At 30.2% G+C, this 19,604-nt stretch overlaps 1 protein-coding gene across 20 annotated transcripts in view; it reads left to right on the forward strand.

The window, feature by feature from the left end:
- Window positions 1-19,604, forward strand: part of LOC139514293 (annexin A6-like) — a 66,963-nt gene that overhangs the window by 6,611 nt on the left and 40,748 nt on the right. For 7 of the 20 annotated variants that reach the window (XM_071303313.1, XM_071303321.1, XM_071303320.1 and 4 more), the window contains exons 3-10: window positions 2,103-2,183; window positions 5,914-6,032; window positions 7,339-7,447; window positions 8,075-8,179; window positions 8,784-8,879; window positions 10,981-11,001; window positions 14,144-14,224; window positions 16,066-16,119. In XM_071303313.1, the coding sequence (XP_071159414.1) occupies window positions 2,103-2,183; window positions 5,914-6,032; window positions 7,339-7,447; window positions 8,075-8,179; window positions 8,784-8,879; window positions 10,981-11,001; window positions 14,144-14,224; window positions 16,066-16,119 (666 nt within the window). Of the gene's footprint in view, window positions 1-2,102; window positions 2,184-5,913; window positions 6,033-7,338; window positions 7,448-8,074; window positions 8,180-8,783; window positions 8,880-9,421; window positions 9,443-10,980; window positions 11,002-14,143; window positions 14,225-16,065; window positions 16,120-19,604 lie in introns of all 20 variants that reach the window. The other 13 variants (XM_071303323.1, XM_071303325.1, XM_071303329.1 and 10 more) reach the window with 5 other exon arrangements.

A 19,604-nucleotide genomic window follows, 5' to 3' on the forward strand; every position in this document is an offset into this window, starting at 1 on the left:
TTTGATTATTTCATTATTGTTTGATATCACTAATGGAAACATGTGTTGAAATCAGTCCAAGCGGTTTTTTTTCTCACTTTGATGAAATTAAATGTCAGATATAAACTTAGCTATTGATATTGATATAGCGGACTATTCAGTATGGGCTTTGCTCATGGTTGAAGGCCATAAGGTGATCTATTGATATAGGAAGATGTGGTTTGAGTGCCAATGAGACAACTCTCCATCCAAGTCACAATTTATAAAAGTAAACCATTATAGGTCAAGGTACAGTCTTCAACATGGCGCCTTAGCTCACACCGAACAGCAAGCTATTAAGGGCCCCACAAAATTACTATTGTAATACCATTCAAACTAGAAAACTAACAGTCTTATCTATTTTAATTGTACCAAACCTTCACCCTTAACTGAAACAATAGTGTAACATCACAACACAGAAAGACACACTATAAAATATCAATTGGAATGGCTTAACTCAATAAAAAGACATAGTAACACAAATGAACATACACTCACTGAATGCATACATTTGATCTATGATACAATGTAAATACAAAGTTAATAAAAAGAAGGGATGAAAAATTAAAGTAAAAGCATTATACCACTGTAAAATGCTAAACAAATAGTTGTTTATTTCTGTGTCATTTAGTCTCTGGTAGAGAAATTCTAATTGGCAATCATACCACATCTTCTTTTTATATAAGATATGTGTGCCATATTCACAAATGAAAAGTTTATAACTTACTTTATACAAAAATTATATAGGAAGCATTCATGTTTACATATATAGTAAAATATACTGTCAGGTTTTACAAGTTTTCACACCAAATCTAAGTTTCTTAATAAATAAAAACAATTAAATTATCATGGTTATAATTTAGACAAATAGGTATGAGGACAGCAGTATTCTTATCATTGTTATGATTAAGTCTTGAGTTTTTATTAAATGTTGTTATAAACTTCTGTTCCGAACAGTTAAGGAGTAAATTTGCATTGAAAAAGACAGATTTTTCCCCCATATAAATATCACTGAAAGGTAAAGTATATTTTATCTACAAACCAAACATATAAATTGACAAGCAAAAATTTATGACTTTTGAATATTTGCATTTTTGTTTTTAGTGTCTAATTCCAGAGCTTAGTGACTCTATTCATTAACAAGTTGCAATACATATCTTTATATATGGTTTATTTATTTGGATTTCCATTTTGAATGTGATGTTGAAAAATGAAGCTCTTTTAGGAACTTGAGCTATTTTTTTGGATATATCTTTTGCCTTGAATTATATATAATTTGATCTTTACCTTGGTGACATTTTATTTTTAAGTATCTTTAGGTAAATGCTGTATCTAGTGCGAAAATATCAAAAACTTAGATGCATCAAATTAACAAAATTTTAATTTTATTTCATCTCATTAAAAATAATGAAATTTCTTTTTTTGGAGTAATTTTGAAATAAATTTCATTCTCCAGTTTTTATAGACTTCCTGATGTTTGATTATCTGAGATATAAGATAAGAACAATGAATTTTTCCTGCTGTGGTTATCTAGGTAGTTAAAACGAAGACTCATATATTGATTCATACCTCTCATAACTATGTTCCGTACATGCAAAATTACTTAAGATTTAATATTTGCCTTTGTTGTAAAATTTCTATATAACCTGGAAAGTCCTCAATGAATAAGAATTGTTAATGCAGTTTCTATTGATTACGTATGCATGCTTCTTTGTTGATTAGTTACACCGTCTATTTTGCATTTTTCATCACATTGTAGATTTGTATGAGTAGGCGAAATTTTAAATGGCATGAGCAATTGTACTTATAAGTTTACCTGAAGTAGTTATATATGCAAACTATTAAATCTTTTATTGTCCATTATCCAGATGCATTTCAACCTTCTCAAGATCCCCCTATCAAAGTTTCTGTTGCAAAAGTGCTTTACGATAAAAATGGCTAGACATAAAAATTTTGAAGAAATCATCCCTAGTTTGCTTATGAAATTGAAAATATGAATGAAACAATACAAACAATTTGAGCTTACAGGTTCACAAAAGGTATACTTTTGCGATGTTTATAATACAAACGTTTATCTTTTACAGGTATCCACCATAAAACCAAAGGTAGCAACCAAAGGACCAAGGAAATATCCTCATCTTATTCTCAGCTTAAAGAAAATACAGGTAAACCAAGGGTAGCAACAACAAAACTTAACAATTCTGTATTTTAGTTATGTCTCTAAATGTAGCCTTTTTGACTTCTAACAAAAAACTCTACTAAAACTGGCACCATAGGATGTCTTGAACTGGCAGGGAGTTTTAACTCTTTAAAGTGTGTTGGTGGCCACATTGTTACTTTGAGATGAAGAACAGCAATAAATGCAATGTTTCATTTACTTTTGATTTTATCCAGTGGTGTAAGGATTTTCATGCCCCATTTATGTTTTTATGCTCCATTTATTATGCCCCATTTATGGGCATTATGTTTTCTGGTCTGTCCATCCGTCTGTCTGTTTGTTTGTCCATTTGTCTGTTAGTCCGTTCGTCCTGCTTCAGATTAAAGTTTTTGGTCGAGGTAGTTTTTGATGAAGTTGAAGTCCAATCAACTTAAAACTTAGTAAACATGTTCCCTATGATATGAACTTTCTAACTTTAATGCCAAATTAGAGATTTCCTCCCATTTTCACGGTCCATTGAACATAGAAAATGATAGTGCGGATGGGACATCCGTGTACTAATGGGACACATTCTTGTTTCTCATGAATTGAAACATCATTTCCTTCTTTTCAAATAATAACAGAAAGTTTATGTTGGTTATCTTCAGAAAACACAAGAAGTCAGTTTTACTTACATATAACAATCAAATTATTTTCTCATTTCTCTTTCATTATAAACTCACTGATTTATAAGTAGGCAGATGAGTAAAATGTTGTAGAGTAAAGGAATGAGGACCTAAAATAATAGGGAGGTGATAGAAAGATACTACAAAAAACAACAATCTGATTTGAATCACTGGCTAAATAATAATCCTGTCTTATCAGATGCATGTTTAGGCAAAGACATGGTTTGTTGCCTTTACTGCAACATTCTTTTTTTTTAAATCAAAATTAAGCACTTATCCCTTTTAAAAAAAATCTAAACTTCTTCTTGGTTTTCTTTACCTCAATCTTGCTCAGTGAATAATTCAATTATAATACACCATCTGTCTAAAAACTAAAACCAACATGTATTTATATACAGAAATTATCATACAATTAAAAAAGACCACATTAATATTTATTCAGAAAATAATGATTTAAAAGCAATTATATTTTTTTGAATTTTAATGAAAATTTTCATAGATTTGAACCTGTATTAAAAGAATTGAACCGTGAACAAAACTAATATAAAGGTATGCCCTTAAGTAGTGTGGAGAAACATAAATATCAATTATGTTATTTTAATTTTCCATTTTGTATTTAAAAATATCAAAAAAAAAATCCTTTTAGTCTGATATGAACAAGAGAAAGAAATAATGTCATGTAATTGTTGTATTTACTGATAATAGTTGTTGATTGCTGTAGGAATTATACATGAATTCACAGTGTGTGTTGTAGTAAGTCGTATCGACTTGTTGGAGGTATTTAAATCTCCTTGGATATATCCCAATCTATAATGAATGTCCGCCACAGGGAGTAATTGCTTTTTACATTCTCCTGCAGTTAATTACAATAATGTTTTTTTTCTTTTCTCCGAGTTCAATCATCCATGACATGGTCTATTTCTAGCAGTCTTATGACCGATTTTGGATTGTAACACTTGCAATTACTTAATGTTAAATGTTTACTTGTAAAAGTGAATGACTTAGTAATTAGCTGACTTATAAACCTTTAAAAGACCTTAAATTTTTTTCTAAGGAAAATATGTAAGCCTTGAACTTCAAAACGTTTAAATAGTATAAAGGAAAGTTTTTTGTTTTGTTTTCTTGTTTATTTTTGTTTCTGAGGATAGGGTTTATATATCATATTACAGGATATTTTTGTATAAGCTTGAAAATCATTTTTTCAAAAACAATTAGATAATCTCTCTTGAATACCTTTACATGGATTATTAATTGTATTTATCTCATCTTACATGAATTTCGACAAACTATTGCATGGTAGAATTAAAGAGATTAATTTATAATGATACAATTACAATAACCAAAAGCCATAGGTTTACTATTAGAATACAAGAGAAACACATATAGGTATTAACTTTTAAAAAACAAAACTAGAAAATGTTTTCTTTTTAGTAATTTCTTGATGTATTTTAGAAAAAGAAAGCTATCCTTGATTTGGTAAAAGTATGTAATGCACTTTTAGTTTTTTTGCCCCTCAGTTTTTTATGTGACCCCATGTTGTCAGTATTGCCTTTCCACCTACCAGTCTGCATATTCCAATTTATTTTATTTTTGCACCTGCTGCTGCTAATATCAGCAGCGGGCTTCAACTGTTATCCGTGCGTCCATCTGTTCCTCTGAGACACATGTACATCCCAAAATTTGTTTCCTTTCTCTAACTTAAGTTTGCCTCAACATATGACATGTTTATGATGTTAGTCAACAAACCATTTGGTGAAATTTTAAAGGGTAAACAAGTTAATTTATCATACTTTTTTTCTATAAGTATGGTGATATAAATCAGTTATATATATAAACCACAAATTATTTTGGGAAAATACTAAGGGCAGGCAAAACACCCAGTATTGTTGATCAAAATATATTTTTACCATAGTAGCATCATGTCTATTACCATGGATGTATTTAAGTCAATATACTACTTCCATGGGATAAAACAAACATTTGAAAACAGACCTCTACTTATTTAAATCTAAAAAGACTTATGTTTAAACTTTTAAAGTGCATTATTGAATAAATACTCAAATTTTAACTATTCAGTATTGAATTGCTCAACAAAATGAAATTCAGAATAATTTTGAGAATATATAAGAACATGTACAAACTAATTATCAAAGAGTTCTCACTATTCATGCTATTTTATTGGAATTTATTACTTTAACTATGAAAACAAAGCATCAACATTGATACAATTGTTATATGAAATATGAAGATAAATTTTCAGCCATTGAAGGACTGAGATAAAAATTTTAAATATATTATCAATATTAAAATTTACTCATCTTATTCAATTGGCCAATATTCTTTTTCAAGTTTCATGGGGTAACTATTTTAATTCATCTCTTCTAACTAATCAATGGGTTAAACAGTTCAGCTCGTTAAAAGCTAGCCCAGTGTATGATATAATGATAAAGGTTGTTGTTTTCTTTCTGACCATCCTTTTCTGAGGATTGACTTCACAAGCAAATTGAAATTAATTATAGATTGTCTTTATGATAGAAGTTTGAAGTCAAGAGTTTATATACTGGTGTGGCTGATAATTAAGGGTTTGATTTTGCTAATCCTCATGTGCAACATCAAATGTTAAATAATTCAATATCAATTATAGATTGTCTTTATGATAGACATTTTCATGTTAAAGTCAATTACTTTTTTACACTGGTAGGCCTCAGATAACATGGTGTTTGATTTTCTTATCTACCTTTGAACACAGAGTAAATAAACTCATTATAGATACATGTACCATGATTAAAGTTTTGTGCTAGACACACATTTTGTTTATATAAGACTCATTGCTCAAATCTTAAAAGGTCATATTAAGTGAGAAGTATAGTATTGGAATTTGTTTTTTTCAAAATATAATGCATTCTGGGTAATTATATTCAAAAGCATACACCAAAAAAATTGTTATCAATTTCAAACATTCTATATAAGCAATTGTAATTAAACCAATGACTAAAACATTATTTTCAAAGAATAAATTCATCTTATCTGCCTCTTATGAAAAATTCTAAATTGAACAAATCTTATTTGTAGCTTGAAGAAGAAAAACAAGCAGAAGTAGATCATGAAAACAGACTGCTGCTCCATAAGATGACAAATATAATGAAAAACAGGGCTCAAGTGGATAACTGGAATGAATATGAACCCAGAAGGTAAATAAATATTTGGCTGTATTTGCTCCAACGGGGAAAATAGCTCTATGAGTTACCTGTGTCATGCACAACTGAAATAAAACTGAACTAAACTTTACAAATCCCTGTGTGTTCCATGGTGTCTTTCATGGGCGTAATTGGTGAGTATGCAAGCAGTGCTCCACATTCAATTCTCAAGATGCTAATTCTATAACACAATTCAGTGTCCCAATGAAATGTTGATAGGCTTACTAAATAAAGTAAAATGACAGTCACTCGACCCACATTTCATGGTTCACTGATATTAAAGATTTAGGTTAATGGTTAGTTTTGAGATGAATAAGTGATAAATACTCAAATAACATGGTGCATGGTTTCTTAGGCCAACATTACGGCAGTGAATTACTGGGTAGATAAAGTTTTGCATCTAAATTCAATTCCCACATACTAAGTGAATTATCAATCATAGATCAAGTTGTAAAAATGTACACATTGGAGTATATGTCTTATTTATATTTTACACAATTTCTGGTCATCATTTTTCATTAATTTATATATCTATGTTTAATATATTCATCCTCATTCAGAAGGTAAGTCAACAATGAAAATATAGATGAAAACAATATAGATAGGTGTGTGGAATTGTTTTATTATGGGTTAGGTGGTGTTTGGTGGTGAAAGATGTAATGATTGTAAGGTGTAGATGTCAGTCTGGCTAGTTATATATGACCTTGAATTTATTTTTGTGGATCATTGATAATGTTAAGATTGTACCGTACGTTTTAATATAGAATGAATCTAATAGTAAAGCACATCAGACATTTCAGTGTGTGCATTCTTGTCATAATTACAAGTTAAACATTTTTTTATCCTTTGGAAATTTAGTGTTTATTGTAGATATTTGATTAATTTGTTCAAATTCTTTACTACTTTTATGGAATCAGGGTTGAACAAGTGCTTGCCATGTTATTTTCACATTTCTCTATAGATAAAGACAGTATGTTGACCGATAAACATTTTGCTGTGTTGTCTGAATGTTTTCATATTGATGTTAAGCTCACGTCTTCTTTCATTTATATGTATTGAAGTTTTAGGATGAATTAAATGATTGATGTCAATTTAAATCCCATCAATTGCAATGTCGATTACCTATTATGGTAATTCTTGTTTCTGATTTTTTAAAAGAACTGTATGGTCCTAAAGGAATCATTTAATGATTTTTAAATTGCATTTTCCTTTCAACTGAATAGCAAAGATGTGCAGAAATATTTTATAGTACAAATAGTTTAACTTTGAAATAACTTCTTTTCTGATGTTTTTTTTTCAGTTTAAATTATATAGCCAGAGAAAGGCATATAAGAGATATTCAGTCTGAGAATATAGGTATCGCTAAAAGACTTGAGAAAGCACAACCTGTGATAAAGGCTGATGATTTGGTTTGTATTTAATAGCAATTGTCTTATTTCTTTATAATAAAGAATAGGTTCTATGATTCATTGATTGTCATGAAAATGCATGTAATATGTGCCACTGGACATTAAAACCAACAATCAAATAATCCAAATAAAAGAGAATGGTGTTGGACGGTATCAAAGGGACATTGAAACTCTATAAGTCGAACAACAAACTTAACCATGTCATATGGCAATAAAAAGACAACAAAATGACAAACAGCAATACACAAAACACAACATAAAAAAACATAAGACTGGGCAATATAAACCCCACCAAAAATTGATGGGGGATAAGACACCCAACCCAAATTTTTCAATGTCAAGTTTTATTTAGCTCCTTTATATTGATTGAAAGCAACAATTATTAGTCAGTGTTTTATGGTCATCAGCATAGCAGACATTACCAATTAGTGTGTCCTCCATTTCTGTAATATCAAGCATGAGAACGTTTATAATTATCCTGAAATATATTTGAAATGGTTTTGAAAGAAAGGGAATTTGAATTTTCAAAAAAAAAAATACTGATATTTAAATGCCAATTATTATACCAGTATGTTATGATATCGAGGTTCTTTATGCTTATTTTTATCTTAACCTTCAACATTACAGGAAAAAGAATATCAGCACAAAAGATATTTGCAGAGTTTATGGAATGAGAATGCCAAAGACTATGAAGAAGTGACACCTCGTCATCACAAGTTTAAAGAACTGAAAGTATGATATTTCAACAGTATATTTGATATTTAAGCTTGAGTTCTGTGATCATCATTGTAGAAATTTTCCCATTTTCAAAGGGCCTGCTACACAGATTTTTTTTTAAGTCAAAACTCACCACATCTACAAAATACAAAAGCATTGTACCTCTCTATTAAATTTTTCCTAAAATATCAGTGTAAGTTTTTATGAAGAAAATAAATATTGTTTGTATTCATATGTGACAATATAACATACATGTCAATGTAACCAAGGGCAAATAAAATTTACTAAAAAAGTTCTTGTCAATAGTGAATATTTTCAATGCAAACTCACTATCTGAACAGAGACATCATTCCCAGATTAACGTTAAAAAAAAAGATCCATAAGAATAAGTGAGGTGTCAGGAGGCTTGACCCAAATGACTTGAAAAAAATAATGCAATACCAATGTGATGCACTCATGAGATTTCTACTTTTTTGAAGGACCATTTTAAGAGTTTTCCAAATTTTTTCTTTATTCACATAATACTCAGTAAGTCTGTTAGTTCATTTCAATAACAAAGACTTTATCAAACATTTTTTTTATCAAATGGTTGCAATATATAACCCTTTTAATGTTACAGAGAAGTAAAGATGGTATAGAGGGTGAAGATGATTATGATGAGGATTTTGAGGATGATGATTCTAAAAGTAAAAAAAGGGAGAAACTTCCTCCACTGGTAAGTTCCTAGTAAAAAAACAAACATACCAAATCAAATTAGAAGATGTGGGATGATTGCAAATAAGACTACTATCCTCCAAAACACTGAAGAGCAACGATATAAGCTACTGCAGAACAATGTATGGCTTCAACAATGAGCAAAATGTATACTTTATAGTAATTTATAAAAGTCCCTGGATAACAGAATGTACAACAGAGAAAACTATCATTCTTATTTGAGATTCAATATACATATCTTCTTTTACTTTTTCAAATTGCTTCAGAAATTGTCAAAAACTTATAAAATTGCTTAGGCAAAAACGTTCTTTTCCTTAATTAGCATTTTATAAACTATTGGGGTTACAAGAAAATATGTGGATATGGTAATGAATTTTCCCCAAATAAAGATGTTCAAGTCTTCAGAAATAAGGAAAGAAGAAAAGTTTTATAACCTCATCAAAGAAAAAAGTAGTGAAATTTCACACGAAACAGTATTGAAGTATACATAGATATTTCCAATTTCATTCTAATTCATGCATACTATTACATGTATTACACTAGGTGAAACGAAGAGTAAGCCATGTAAGCATTGAGATGATATTTCAAAAGTTTTTGGCATTATTATTAATTTTAAATGTACTTGTACATGTATTGTATTCCATAATACATTGTTATACATGTAGTAATGTGAAAACTTTGTAATGCACATGGTAGAATGCTTTAAATGTTTATTAAAGTGATTCAGTTACAGGATATTTCAAAGAATGTTTATGACAAAGTTGAGATAGAGGTATCAAATTTGTGTAAATAAGCATGGTAGGCAAGAACAAATTTAATTAACTTCCCTTAAATGCAGTAAGAATCACAGAATTGATTTTCAGACATTAACAATAAATAAAATCTTGAAACGGTAATCAAACACCGGCTCCTAGCAATTAGTTATCTTTAAAGATGATATAATGAATAGATTTCAATGAATATTTAATTTAAATGATTGTTTTGATTCTAGGATATTTATAACTTTTTAATGGCAAGTAATAATTCACAAGGCTGCACTCAATATTTTACATTTCAGATAATTTATTAGGTAAAGTTATCAATATCTTAAAATAAAATTTGAAAGGAATTTATTCCTGAGATCAGATATATTGATTGCCTCATCTAATAATAAAGTATTACCGGTACACCATCTTTTTTTATGCCGCATTCTATGGGCATTATGTTTTCTGGTCTGTGCGTCTATTTGTCCGTTCGTTCGTTTGTATCCCACTTCAGGTTAAAGATTTTGGTCAAGGGTATTTTTGATAAAGTTGGAGTCGAATCAATTTGAAACTTAGTACACATGCTCCCTCTGATATGATCTTTGTAAATTTTATGCCAAATTAGAGTTTTTACCACAGTTCCTAGGTCCACTGAACTTAGAAAATGATAGTGTGGATGGGGCATCCGTGAACTAGGGACACATTCTTGTTTACATATGGGGTATCCCTTAATTTGATTTCAACTCCATGAATTTTGAACATGCATTGGTGGCCAATCGGCTGTTGTCTGCTCTATGGTCGGGTTGTTGTCGCTTTGACACATTCCCCATTTCCTTTCTCATTTTTACTATAAGAAGATAAAAAAAAAACTGTTACAAAAATAGATAATCTTTGATAAATTTGATAAAATGACAGGAATATAATGAGCACATGCTTCGTTATTAACAAGTCATATTGTAATGCTGTGTATGAGAGTTGTAATGGGAATGACAAAATAATTTTTTAGTGTCAATTTTTTTTTAAAAACATTGAACCTTCAATTTTTGCCTTTTAACTAACTGGTTTGAGCTCAAACATCACTAATCTATGTAAATAGTGTCCTCAATGGAATGTGATGGTATCGTTTTGTATTATGTTTTTTGCTGTTTTAAAAATTGTATGCTGTGATATATTGGGGAGCTGCAATTGAAACTAAAATTTCACTGAGGTCACAATTTAAATTAGTGAAAATGCAGTAAACATGGTAAACCGCTAAGAATATATACATACATGAATAGTCAAAGAGGATACTGTTTGACACTTTTTCATTTTTTTTAATGTGTGTGTGTGTTTGTTGATGTAATAATTTGTCGATTTCAGACTGAGGACAGGACCAGTAAGGTAAACAAAATCACAATGTTGTCACTTCTTGTTAGTTTATTTAGTGTTTCCCCCAAAGTTTTTTATAGCTTGAAAAAACAGTTGCAGCTTTTCTAGAAAACCATAAACCAAGATTCAAGATTCAAGATTTACTGATAGACAGTGGTGCATCATTTGCAGTGATATATTCTGGTTATGGTTGTATAATAAACCAGTACTGCCATGAAGTAATGTCACGAAAGACTTGTTATTAAAGAAATAGAAAAATTTTGTACCAGTACATAATATAACTACATATACAATGTATTGAATTTGTAAACCTTATGAAGGCAAACTTTTTCTCTGCATGTTTTAAACCAAATTTGGAAATTTTTGGACCTGACTAGATTCATATGCTTTTTTCAATGGTATTCTTTACCTTGCTTCCAGCAAATTTTATTTTAGCCCTTTATTACTTCTTGGGGAAACACTATATAATGTTACCTGATATTGCTTGACATATATCAAATGTTGGCTTCTTACTTAGACACCATCAAATTATGTAACTTTTCTTTTATAGCATATGTTAAGCTTTGTCAGGAAACATTTTAAATATTTGCACTGCTAGCTTTGCATGAATGTTGGCTTTGCAAATAAATGATAACATAGTTGTTGCTAATATTTTTGATATTTTACATTTTAAAATGTTAGAATATGGACTAGCACTGCATGTAGTTTAGTAAATTATCACACAGGTAGAGATTTTAAAAGATTTCAGATCTATGTAGAGTTACAGTGAGTTTTTGGTATTGCACATACCTTATAGTATATTTGTTTCATATTGTTGTGGACTTATCTTGGCCATCGTTTACATAAATCTCAAATTCATAAGCAAGGGCCTCAGTGGCCGAGTAGTCTAAGTAGTTACTACTGAAATCACTAGCCAGTCAACACTGAGGTTTTGAGTTTGAACCATGCTCATTGGTTTTCTCTGGGCACTCTGGCACTCCATAAGAACCATCAGGGATAAGAGCATCTTGTTTTTTTTCATCATGGATATGTGCTTTGTTATAAACATGTCACAGATACTTGTATTTTACACTTACTATCCTGTAAAATTAAATCACTTGCTTTTGTTTTAGATGCCAATATGCCTTTTACTATCCATACTTTTTAGAATATGCCACTAATGACTAGTGTGGAAGGAACCCTCTAATAAAAGGACCACAGCTTATAGTCCAGTCAAACTAAGATTTAACCTCAAACTAATTGCAACAGAAGATGTTTTAGTTCTAATCTATAGCATTATGCCCTTTATATACACAGAAAAAAGTCTCATAAAATCTAATTTGAGGAAAACTCAAAATCAGTATTTTTAATTTCCTATGGAAATTAACATTGGAAGGGGAGATACCTCTTGCAAAAATGAGTCTTTTTTTTTGTCAGTTTTTGGTTGTTTTTCTTGAAATTTATGTAAAGTATGATACTTTGATGGGGTTATAAGTTTGTATTTGACTAAATTATATAATCTTCTGCTCATAAAATGTACAAAACCGAAGTGTTATGGGTAGTTTTATTTATTTTCGTGCATTTTTCATTAAAGAAATTGCAAATTTGAAGCTTTGTAACCATTTTGAAAAAATAATGTGAAAATTTGGTAAAGTTTATATCTGTATATTATATTTTTTCAGCAACTTACTTATCTTAAGAAACTTTAACCACAAAAAGAAGAATACATGCTTAATTATTTTTATTAAATTTGAGATTCTTTACCTTGACTTGTTGAAAAATTCAATATATGGTCAACTAATGAATTATGAAATCTAGATTATAGCTTGATAAAATATATGAAAACACCTTTAGAGTTGTTTGTTATACTCTAAAGACCGCTAAAAAATCAAGAATCAGTACATTCTGATGAATAGAAGCGGTAAAGTTATAGATATGTATCAATTTTTAACCGGATTTTTGTGACAAAAATGTCGGTTATTGATTTGGGGATGTACGGCGGGCGGGCGGTCGGGCGGGCGGGCGGTCGGGCGGGCGGGCGGGCGGGCGGGCGGGCGGCAATCAAATGTTGTCCGTGCATTAACTCATGAACCGTTCAACCAAAGCTTTTAAAATTTTAATATGTTATTACTGACAACTATACGAAGGTCAAGTTCAATAATGGCGATTTTGACTTTTACCGTTCATGAGTTATGGTTCTTGAAAGATTGAAAAATGGAGTTGTCTGTGCATTTACGCATGAACTGTTCTACCAAAGCTTCCCAAATTTTAATATGTTGTTACTAATGACAGAATGGAGGTCAAGTTCAATAATGACGAATTTGACTTTTACCGTTCAGGAGTTATGGTTCTTGAAAGATTGAAAAATGGAGTTTCCAGTCGTGTCCGTGCATTTATGCATGAACTGTTCTACCAAAGCTTCCGAAATTTTAATATGCTGTTACTGATGACAAAATGGAGGTCAAGTTCAATAATGACGATTTTGACTTTTACCGTTCAGGAGTTATGGTTCTTGAAAGATTGAAAAATGGTGTTTCCCGTCGTGTCCGTGCATTTTCTCATGAACCATTCAACCAAAGCTTTTGAAATTTTAATATGTTGTTACTGATGACAAAATAGAGGTCAAGTTCAATAATGATGATTTTGACTTTTACTGTTCAGGAGTTATGGTTCTTGAAAGATCGTAAAATGGTGTTTCCATTCACGTTGTTGCATTTACTCATGAACCATTCAATCTAAGCTTTTCAAATTTTAATATGTTGATACTGATGACAAAATGGAGGTCAAATTTGATATTGACGATTTTCACTTTCACCATTCATCAGTAATGGTTCTTGTGATATTGCCAGGACACAAATAAATGTTAATAAATCCGGTTTGCTGTCGTTGTGACAGCCTCTTGTTAGTGATATTTCTGCCTTTTTTTGCAAGAGTTATCTCCCTTTTCAATGCAAATCTCCATAGGAATTTTAAATGGTGATTTTTTAGGTCTTCCTCAAGTTAGATTTTATGGGACTTTTTTCTGTGTATATTTGGGGTAAAATGCTAAAGATTAAAACTTAAAAATCTTTCAGGTTAGGGTCAAATTTATACTAGATTGACTGGACTATTAGTGAGCAAACAGCACAGTCAAAAATTATACTGTCTTAAAAACAAAACTGTATTTATATTTCAGTCCATAAAGTACAGTTATAATCCATACACCAACAAAACTTCTTCCAGCAATGATAGCTTGCCTAGGATCGACAGCAAAAAGGTAAATAAGAAATCGGCAGAAATTAGAATGGTGGCCCCTGTCAGTTAATTAACGGACTTTGCTTTGCCTGACTTACACCAGTATTAACTTTATCATCAAGAGACATAATTAATAACAACCATATGTATATTACTAACTTCATTTGCTAATGAATGTAGATGATTTAACCCTGCAAAATAATATTACTTGCTTGTTAGAATTTTATATATTTTTTGTTTTATGTGTAGAAATTTTGCATAATGTGAATTCATTTGTCCCTAATATCACTTGTCTAACAGAAATCTTCAGAAGAAAATTTTCATAAAAAAAATGATGTAATTTTGTGATTTACAAAAGCATTTAATTGTTTTAATGTACTCTTTCTGAACATATCACTTTCATAGATTTGTCGCCTGTGTAGCACACAACATATTGTTTACTTTTCACTTTTGTTGTGTATCATTCTCTGTGACAATAATTCCCAAGCAAATTTATCATAATTGCTATTTCTTATTGTATTTAAAATGTTGTAATTATGTAAAACTTTCAATTTTCTATCTTTGTTAAAAACATTTGTTAAATATATGGAAGAAAAAAATAATGACTCCTCTCTCCCCTTTTGACTATATTTAAACTTGCATGCCTTGTCTTCAGCCAGCCGAGTTTTGCACTTTGTATATTTAGTAATATGTGCACCAAAATCTCACATTTTCTTTAAATCTGGTGTTCTCTTCACAATTTTTATATCGAAATATATTGCTAGCAACAAATAAGATATTTTAAACCTAAATATTGATTTTGGTTAAATGGGTTCTCCCATAGCGATCAAAGGATTTTCAATGTGTTTCAGATAGGACAAACAACTCCACTTTACAAATTTCTCAGTACTCAGAAACAATCAAAATTGAGCAGATACTTTGATAGGCAATGATTTGGTCTAACTCTTATTTTCTATTCTTAAGGCTTTGAATTTATGAAATCTGAAACACTATTGTCTGCATTTTAATGTCGGAGACTTGGGTCAAAATGTTCAGATAGGAAAATGAAAAACATGGCTTTGATAAAGATTAATTCACATACATTTGGCAATGGGTTTTTTCTTCATATTTTTCTCATTTTATAATAAATGCTTTAACATCAAAAATGTGTGAATGAAATAGTTAAAGACAAGGTGATATTTAACCATTACAAGAAAAAAAATATGTCATCTGATTTTATTACTAACAAATATGCTTGTTATGCTTCATTGTTTGTTTTATGCTAGCATGTAATGGCATGGCTGGGCAGTGTTAATATATTTGTATATTTATATATTTTGTTTTATTATTGTGATACTTTATGTTTTGTTTTAAGCATTGTAACTGAGCATGAAAACATTATTTTTATAGGCTGTTTACAAATATATTCATTTAAGTGAAAGGTTGGCTTTTTTGACAAAGAACAAACATTTTGGGGCAAATTCAGTTGTCAAATATGCGATTGTTTTTATATGGAAACTCAGAAGTAATACTTTGTTTATTTGAATAAAATATAGGACTTTCAAAAGGTGCATTTGAATTAAAGTTGTAAAGAAAAAAAAGTGAGAAAGACCTTTCCAGCTTTATGATAAGAACGGTCTGTGTCATTAATTTTTCGCAATCAGTTCTTCATCATTTCTTGTAAATACTTTAAAATTTAAAAAAACTTTCACAAAAAAATTGCTTGATTTACAATAACATGTACCAATATATATATATAGTTATAATTTAGTTTGTGAAGGATTATGGCTGGTAGATGTTTTGTGAATGGCAGTCACATCTTAAATTTTGATCTGTGAATTTAGATATATAAATTATAACAATCTCTATTTTACTCCTGAGCAGACAGAAAGAGAAAAATTGTTCATGTATTATGGAGATGCTCCCCCTGGTGATGAGGTAAAGTGGCAATGCTTTGTTTATACATGCTGGATTGTGGTATTTAGACATTTAGTCTGTGCTACTTTTACCCCCATTTTAAACTTATCTTTATCAACAGTATAACTAAACTGTATTATTTATATCTATAAATTAACAAATTTATATCTAGTCAGTTATGGAACAGGATCAAAAACACAACTTTTTCTCACAACTGACAAAACCATTATGGTCGCTGGACATATAAGATAAACTGTTTTTGTTGAAACTAAGAATTGTTAAATGATTTTAGCTCTTTAATTTTCACTTAATTACCATGGTTTTACATTAATTCTTGAAATATCAAGTTATACTTCCTTATTGTCTTTTTAAATAAACCCTGCAAAAAGCCATTGAAGGCCATTTTCTATGAAGAATCCGTGATTTAGGTATGCATTAAAAAAATGTGGTTGGTTAATTATTATAATTCCTTTATAGAGTAAATAGGCCATCACAATCCAGCAATCGCAACTGCCAACACAAATTTTAGTTCACCACAAGCTTTGTTGTTCACTATTTTAAATAAAAAGGAGGTTTCATTTTCAAAAAAAGGTTTCTATGGTTCTGATAGTTACATTCAGACATTTTACTTTTCTTCAACCTTTATATCACCAATGTGCACAGTTGACTTTTATATATCCATGTGTGTGTAGTCTCACAACTGTCTTTATGCATGAGACTACAAAACATTTAAAACATATTCACTAGATATGTACCTTGCATTTAGTTCTTATTTTCTGGTATTTTTCTTTAATTCTATTGCCTTGTATGTTCTTGCTGAATGTTTTAATTTCTTGTCTTTTTATCTTGTGTGGCATTATCTGTGATTTTTATAAACTGTTTTCTTTTTTGCATGTATAAGGTTATATTTCTACAGTTTACATGTTTAAATTGTCCATTGACAGTAAGTCTATTATATGGTACACCATTTATTAAGAGACACTGCTGTGTTTCAGGAATACTTCACAAAAGTAAGAGTTAGCTAAGAATAAGCATGTCTTTTTATGATGAAAGGACTTGAAAGCCACTATGAGGCTCCCCAAGCAATTTTTAAAGGGGTGTTCCAACCCAGGAGAAAGAGGGGTTCTAAGTATATGGCCCAATTCAAATGCATTGATTGTCAAAAAGGTGTGTTACAACCCTCAGACCCCCTGGATCCACTTATTTAAATTGAATACTTTCAGTAAAAATACTCAGGGATGTCGGTGAACTCTATATAATGCTTTTGTTATATATGCAATTATTCCTATATAAGCAAAGCTATCACATAAGGCATCACAATCTTGTTTTAATTAATACTTGATGCTTTACTTTTATAGTACGTAATGCATTTTTTTGTGATATATTTTGTGCCAAAAACTTTTCTTATTTTATATCCCATATTGGTTTAGAGGGTTTTTGTTACACAGTCTGCACCAAAATCCTTTACAACTACAAGTCTGAAAACCAATATGCCAATATTTTTCTTAATATGTCTAAACAAAGTTTTCTGAATAAATTTTACTTGTCTGGGGCATCAGACTATTGATAATGGTGCAGACTGCTGAAGTTGTGAAGTAATATTTGTGCTGTTTTTTGTATATTTGTTAGTCAGCAACTATAGCTATTATTTGCTGGTTTCATTGAATCTTCTGTACTTCAGTTCACTAATTTTTTTTTTTTTAATTCCGTATTTTATCATTTTCCTACAACTAAACAGTATGGTCTTCACTATATTGAATAAAATAAGGAAGTTGATTACAAATTTGTGATCTCTGCTCACTATTTTTCTGGTATACATTGTAAACTTGTTTGTTTGTCTATATAAAAATTCATAAGTCAATGAGAAGGCGGTGACTCATTGATGTTTCTCACTTGTTATTTTATCAATCTGTATAATAAGTACTGTATATATGATTATTGTGTATATCCAATATATTGTTACTCTATGTGTTGTCAATATAACGTGTGTGTCTTTTGTTTTTTGTATTGTTATCAATATTATAGCATTCTTATGCCATCACTTGGCGTCCGTCGTCTGTCGTCCGTCGTCTGTCGTCGTCTGTCGTTGTAAACTATTTCAAGAATCTTCTCCTCTGAAACTACTGGGCCAAATACTTTCAAACTTTAACTGAATGTTCCTTAGGGTATCTAATTTATAAATTGTATCCGAAGTTTTGATCTATCAACAAACATGGTCGCCATTGCTAAAAATAGAACATAGGGGTCAAATGCAGTTTTTGGCTTATAACTCAAAAACCAAAGCATTTAGAGCAAATCTGACATTGGGGTAATATTGTTTATCAGGTCAAGATCTATCTGCCCTGAAATTTTCAGATGAATCAGACAACCCGTTGTTGGGTTGCTGCCCCTGAATTGGTAATTTTAAGGAAATTTTGCTGTTTTTGGTTATTATCTTGAATATTATTATAGATAGAGATAAACTGTAAACAGGAATAATGTTCAGCAAAGTAAGATTTACAAATAAGTCAACATGACGGAAATGGTCAGTTGACCCCTTTAGGAGTTATTGCCCTTTATAGTCAATTTTTAACCATTTTTCGTAAATCTTAGTAATCTTTTACAAAAATCTTCTCCTCTGAAACTACTGGGCCAAATACTTCCAAACTTTAACTGAATGTTCCTTAGGGTATCTAGTTTGTAAATTGTATCCGAAGTTATGATCTATCAACAAACATGGTCGCCATTGCTAAAAATAGAACATAGGGGTCAAATGCAGTTTTTGGCTTATAACTCAAAAACCAAAGCATTTAGAGCAAATCTGACGTTGGGTAATATTGTTTATCAGGTCAATTCTATCTGCCCTGAAATTTTCAGATGAATCAGACAACCTGTTGTTGGGTTGCTGCCCCTGAATTGATAATTTTAAGGAAATTTTGCTGTTTTTGTTTATTATCTTGAATATAATTATAGATAGAAATAAACTGTAAACAGCAATAATGTTCAGCAAAGTAAGATCTTCAATTAAGTCAATTTGACCAAAATTGTCAATTGACCCCTTAAGGAGTCATTGCCCTTTAAAGACTTTTTTCACAATTTGTTCATCATGTTGACTTACTTTAAAAAATCTTCTCCTTTGAAACTGCTGTATCAATTTCAGCCAAACTTAGGCTAAATGAGTTTCAGAGTATCTAGTATATTTTATTTCCTTGTATGTCAAGAAACATAGCTCCTATGGCTAAAATAGAACATAGGAGAAAATGATTATTTTTTTTGGCTTTTGAAGAAAATAGGACGATCCAAAAAACATTTAAATAAATTGAAAAGCCAAAATAATCATTGATGAGAGATTTAACCAAAAGAATTAAGGTGAGCGATTCAGGCTCTTGAGAGCCTCTTGTTACTATATAGTTAGAAAAATTTGTATTCAGAAGGAATAACCATGTGAAATTTAAACAGTCATTGCCTTATATTCACATGAACAATATTCAATTTACAGCAATATACCAGTATTCATTTGTTATTAT

The sequence above is a fragment of the Mytilus edulis genome, chromosome 3 (genome assembly GCF_963676685.1).
Source record: "Mytilus edulis chromosome 3, xbMytEdul2.2, whole genome shotgun sequence".
NCBI lineage: Eukaryota > Metazoa > Mollusca > Bivalvia > Mytilida > Mytilidae > Mytilus > Mytilus edulis.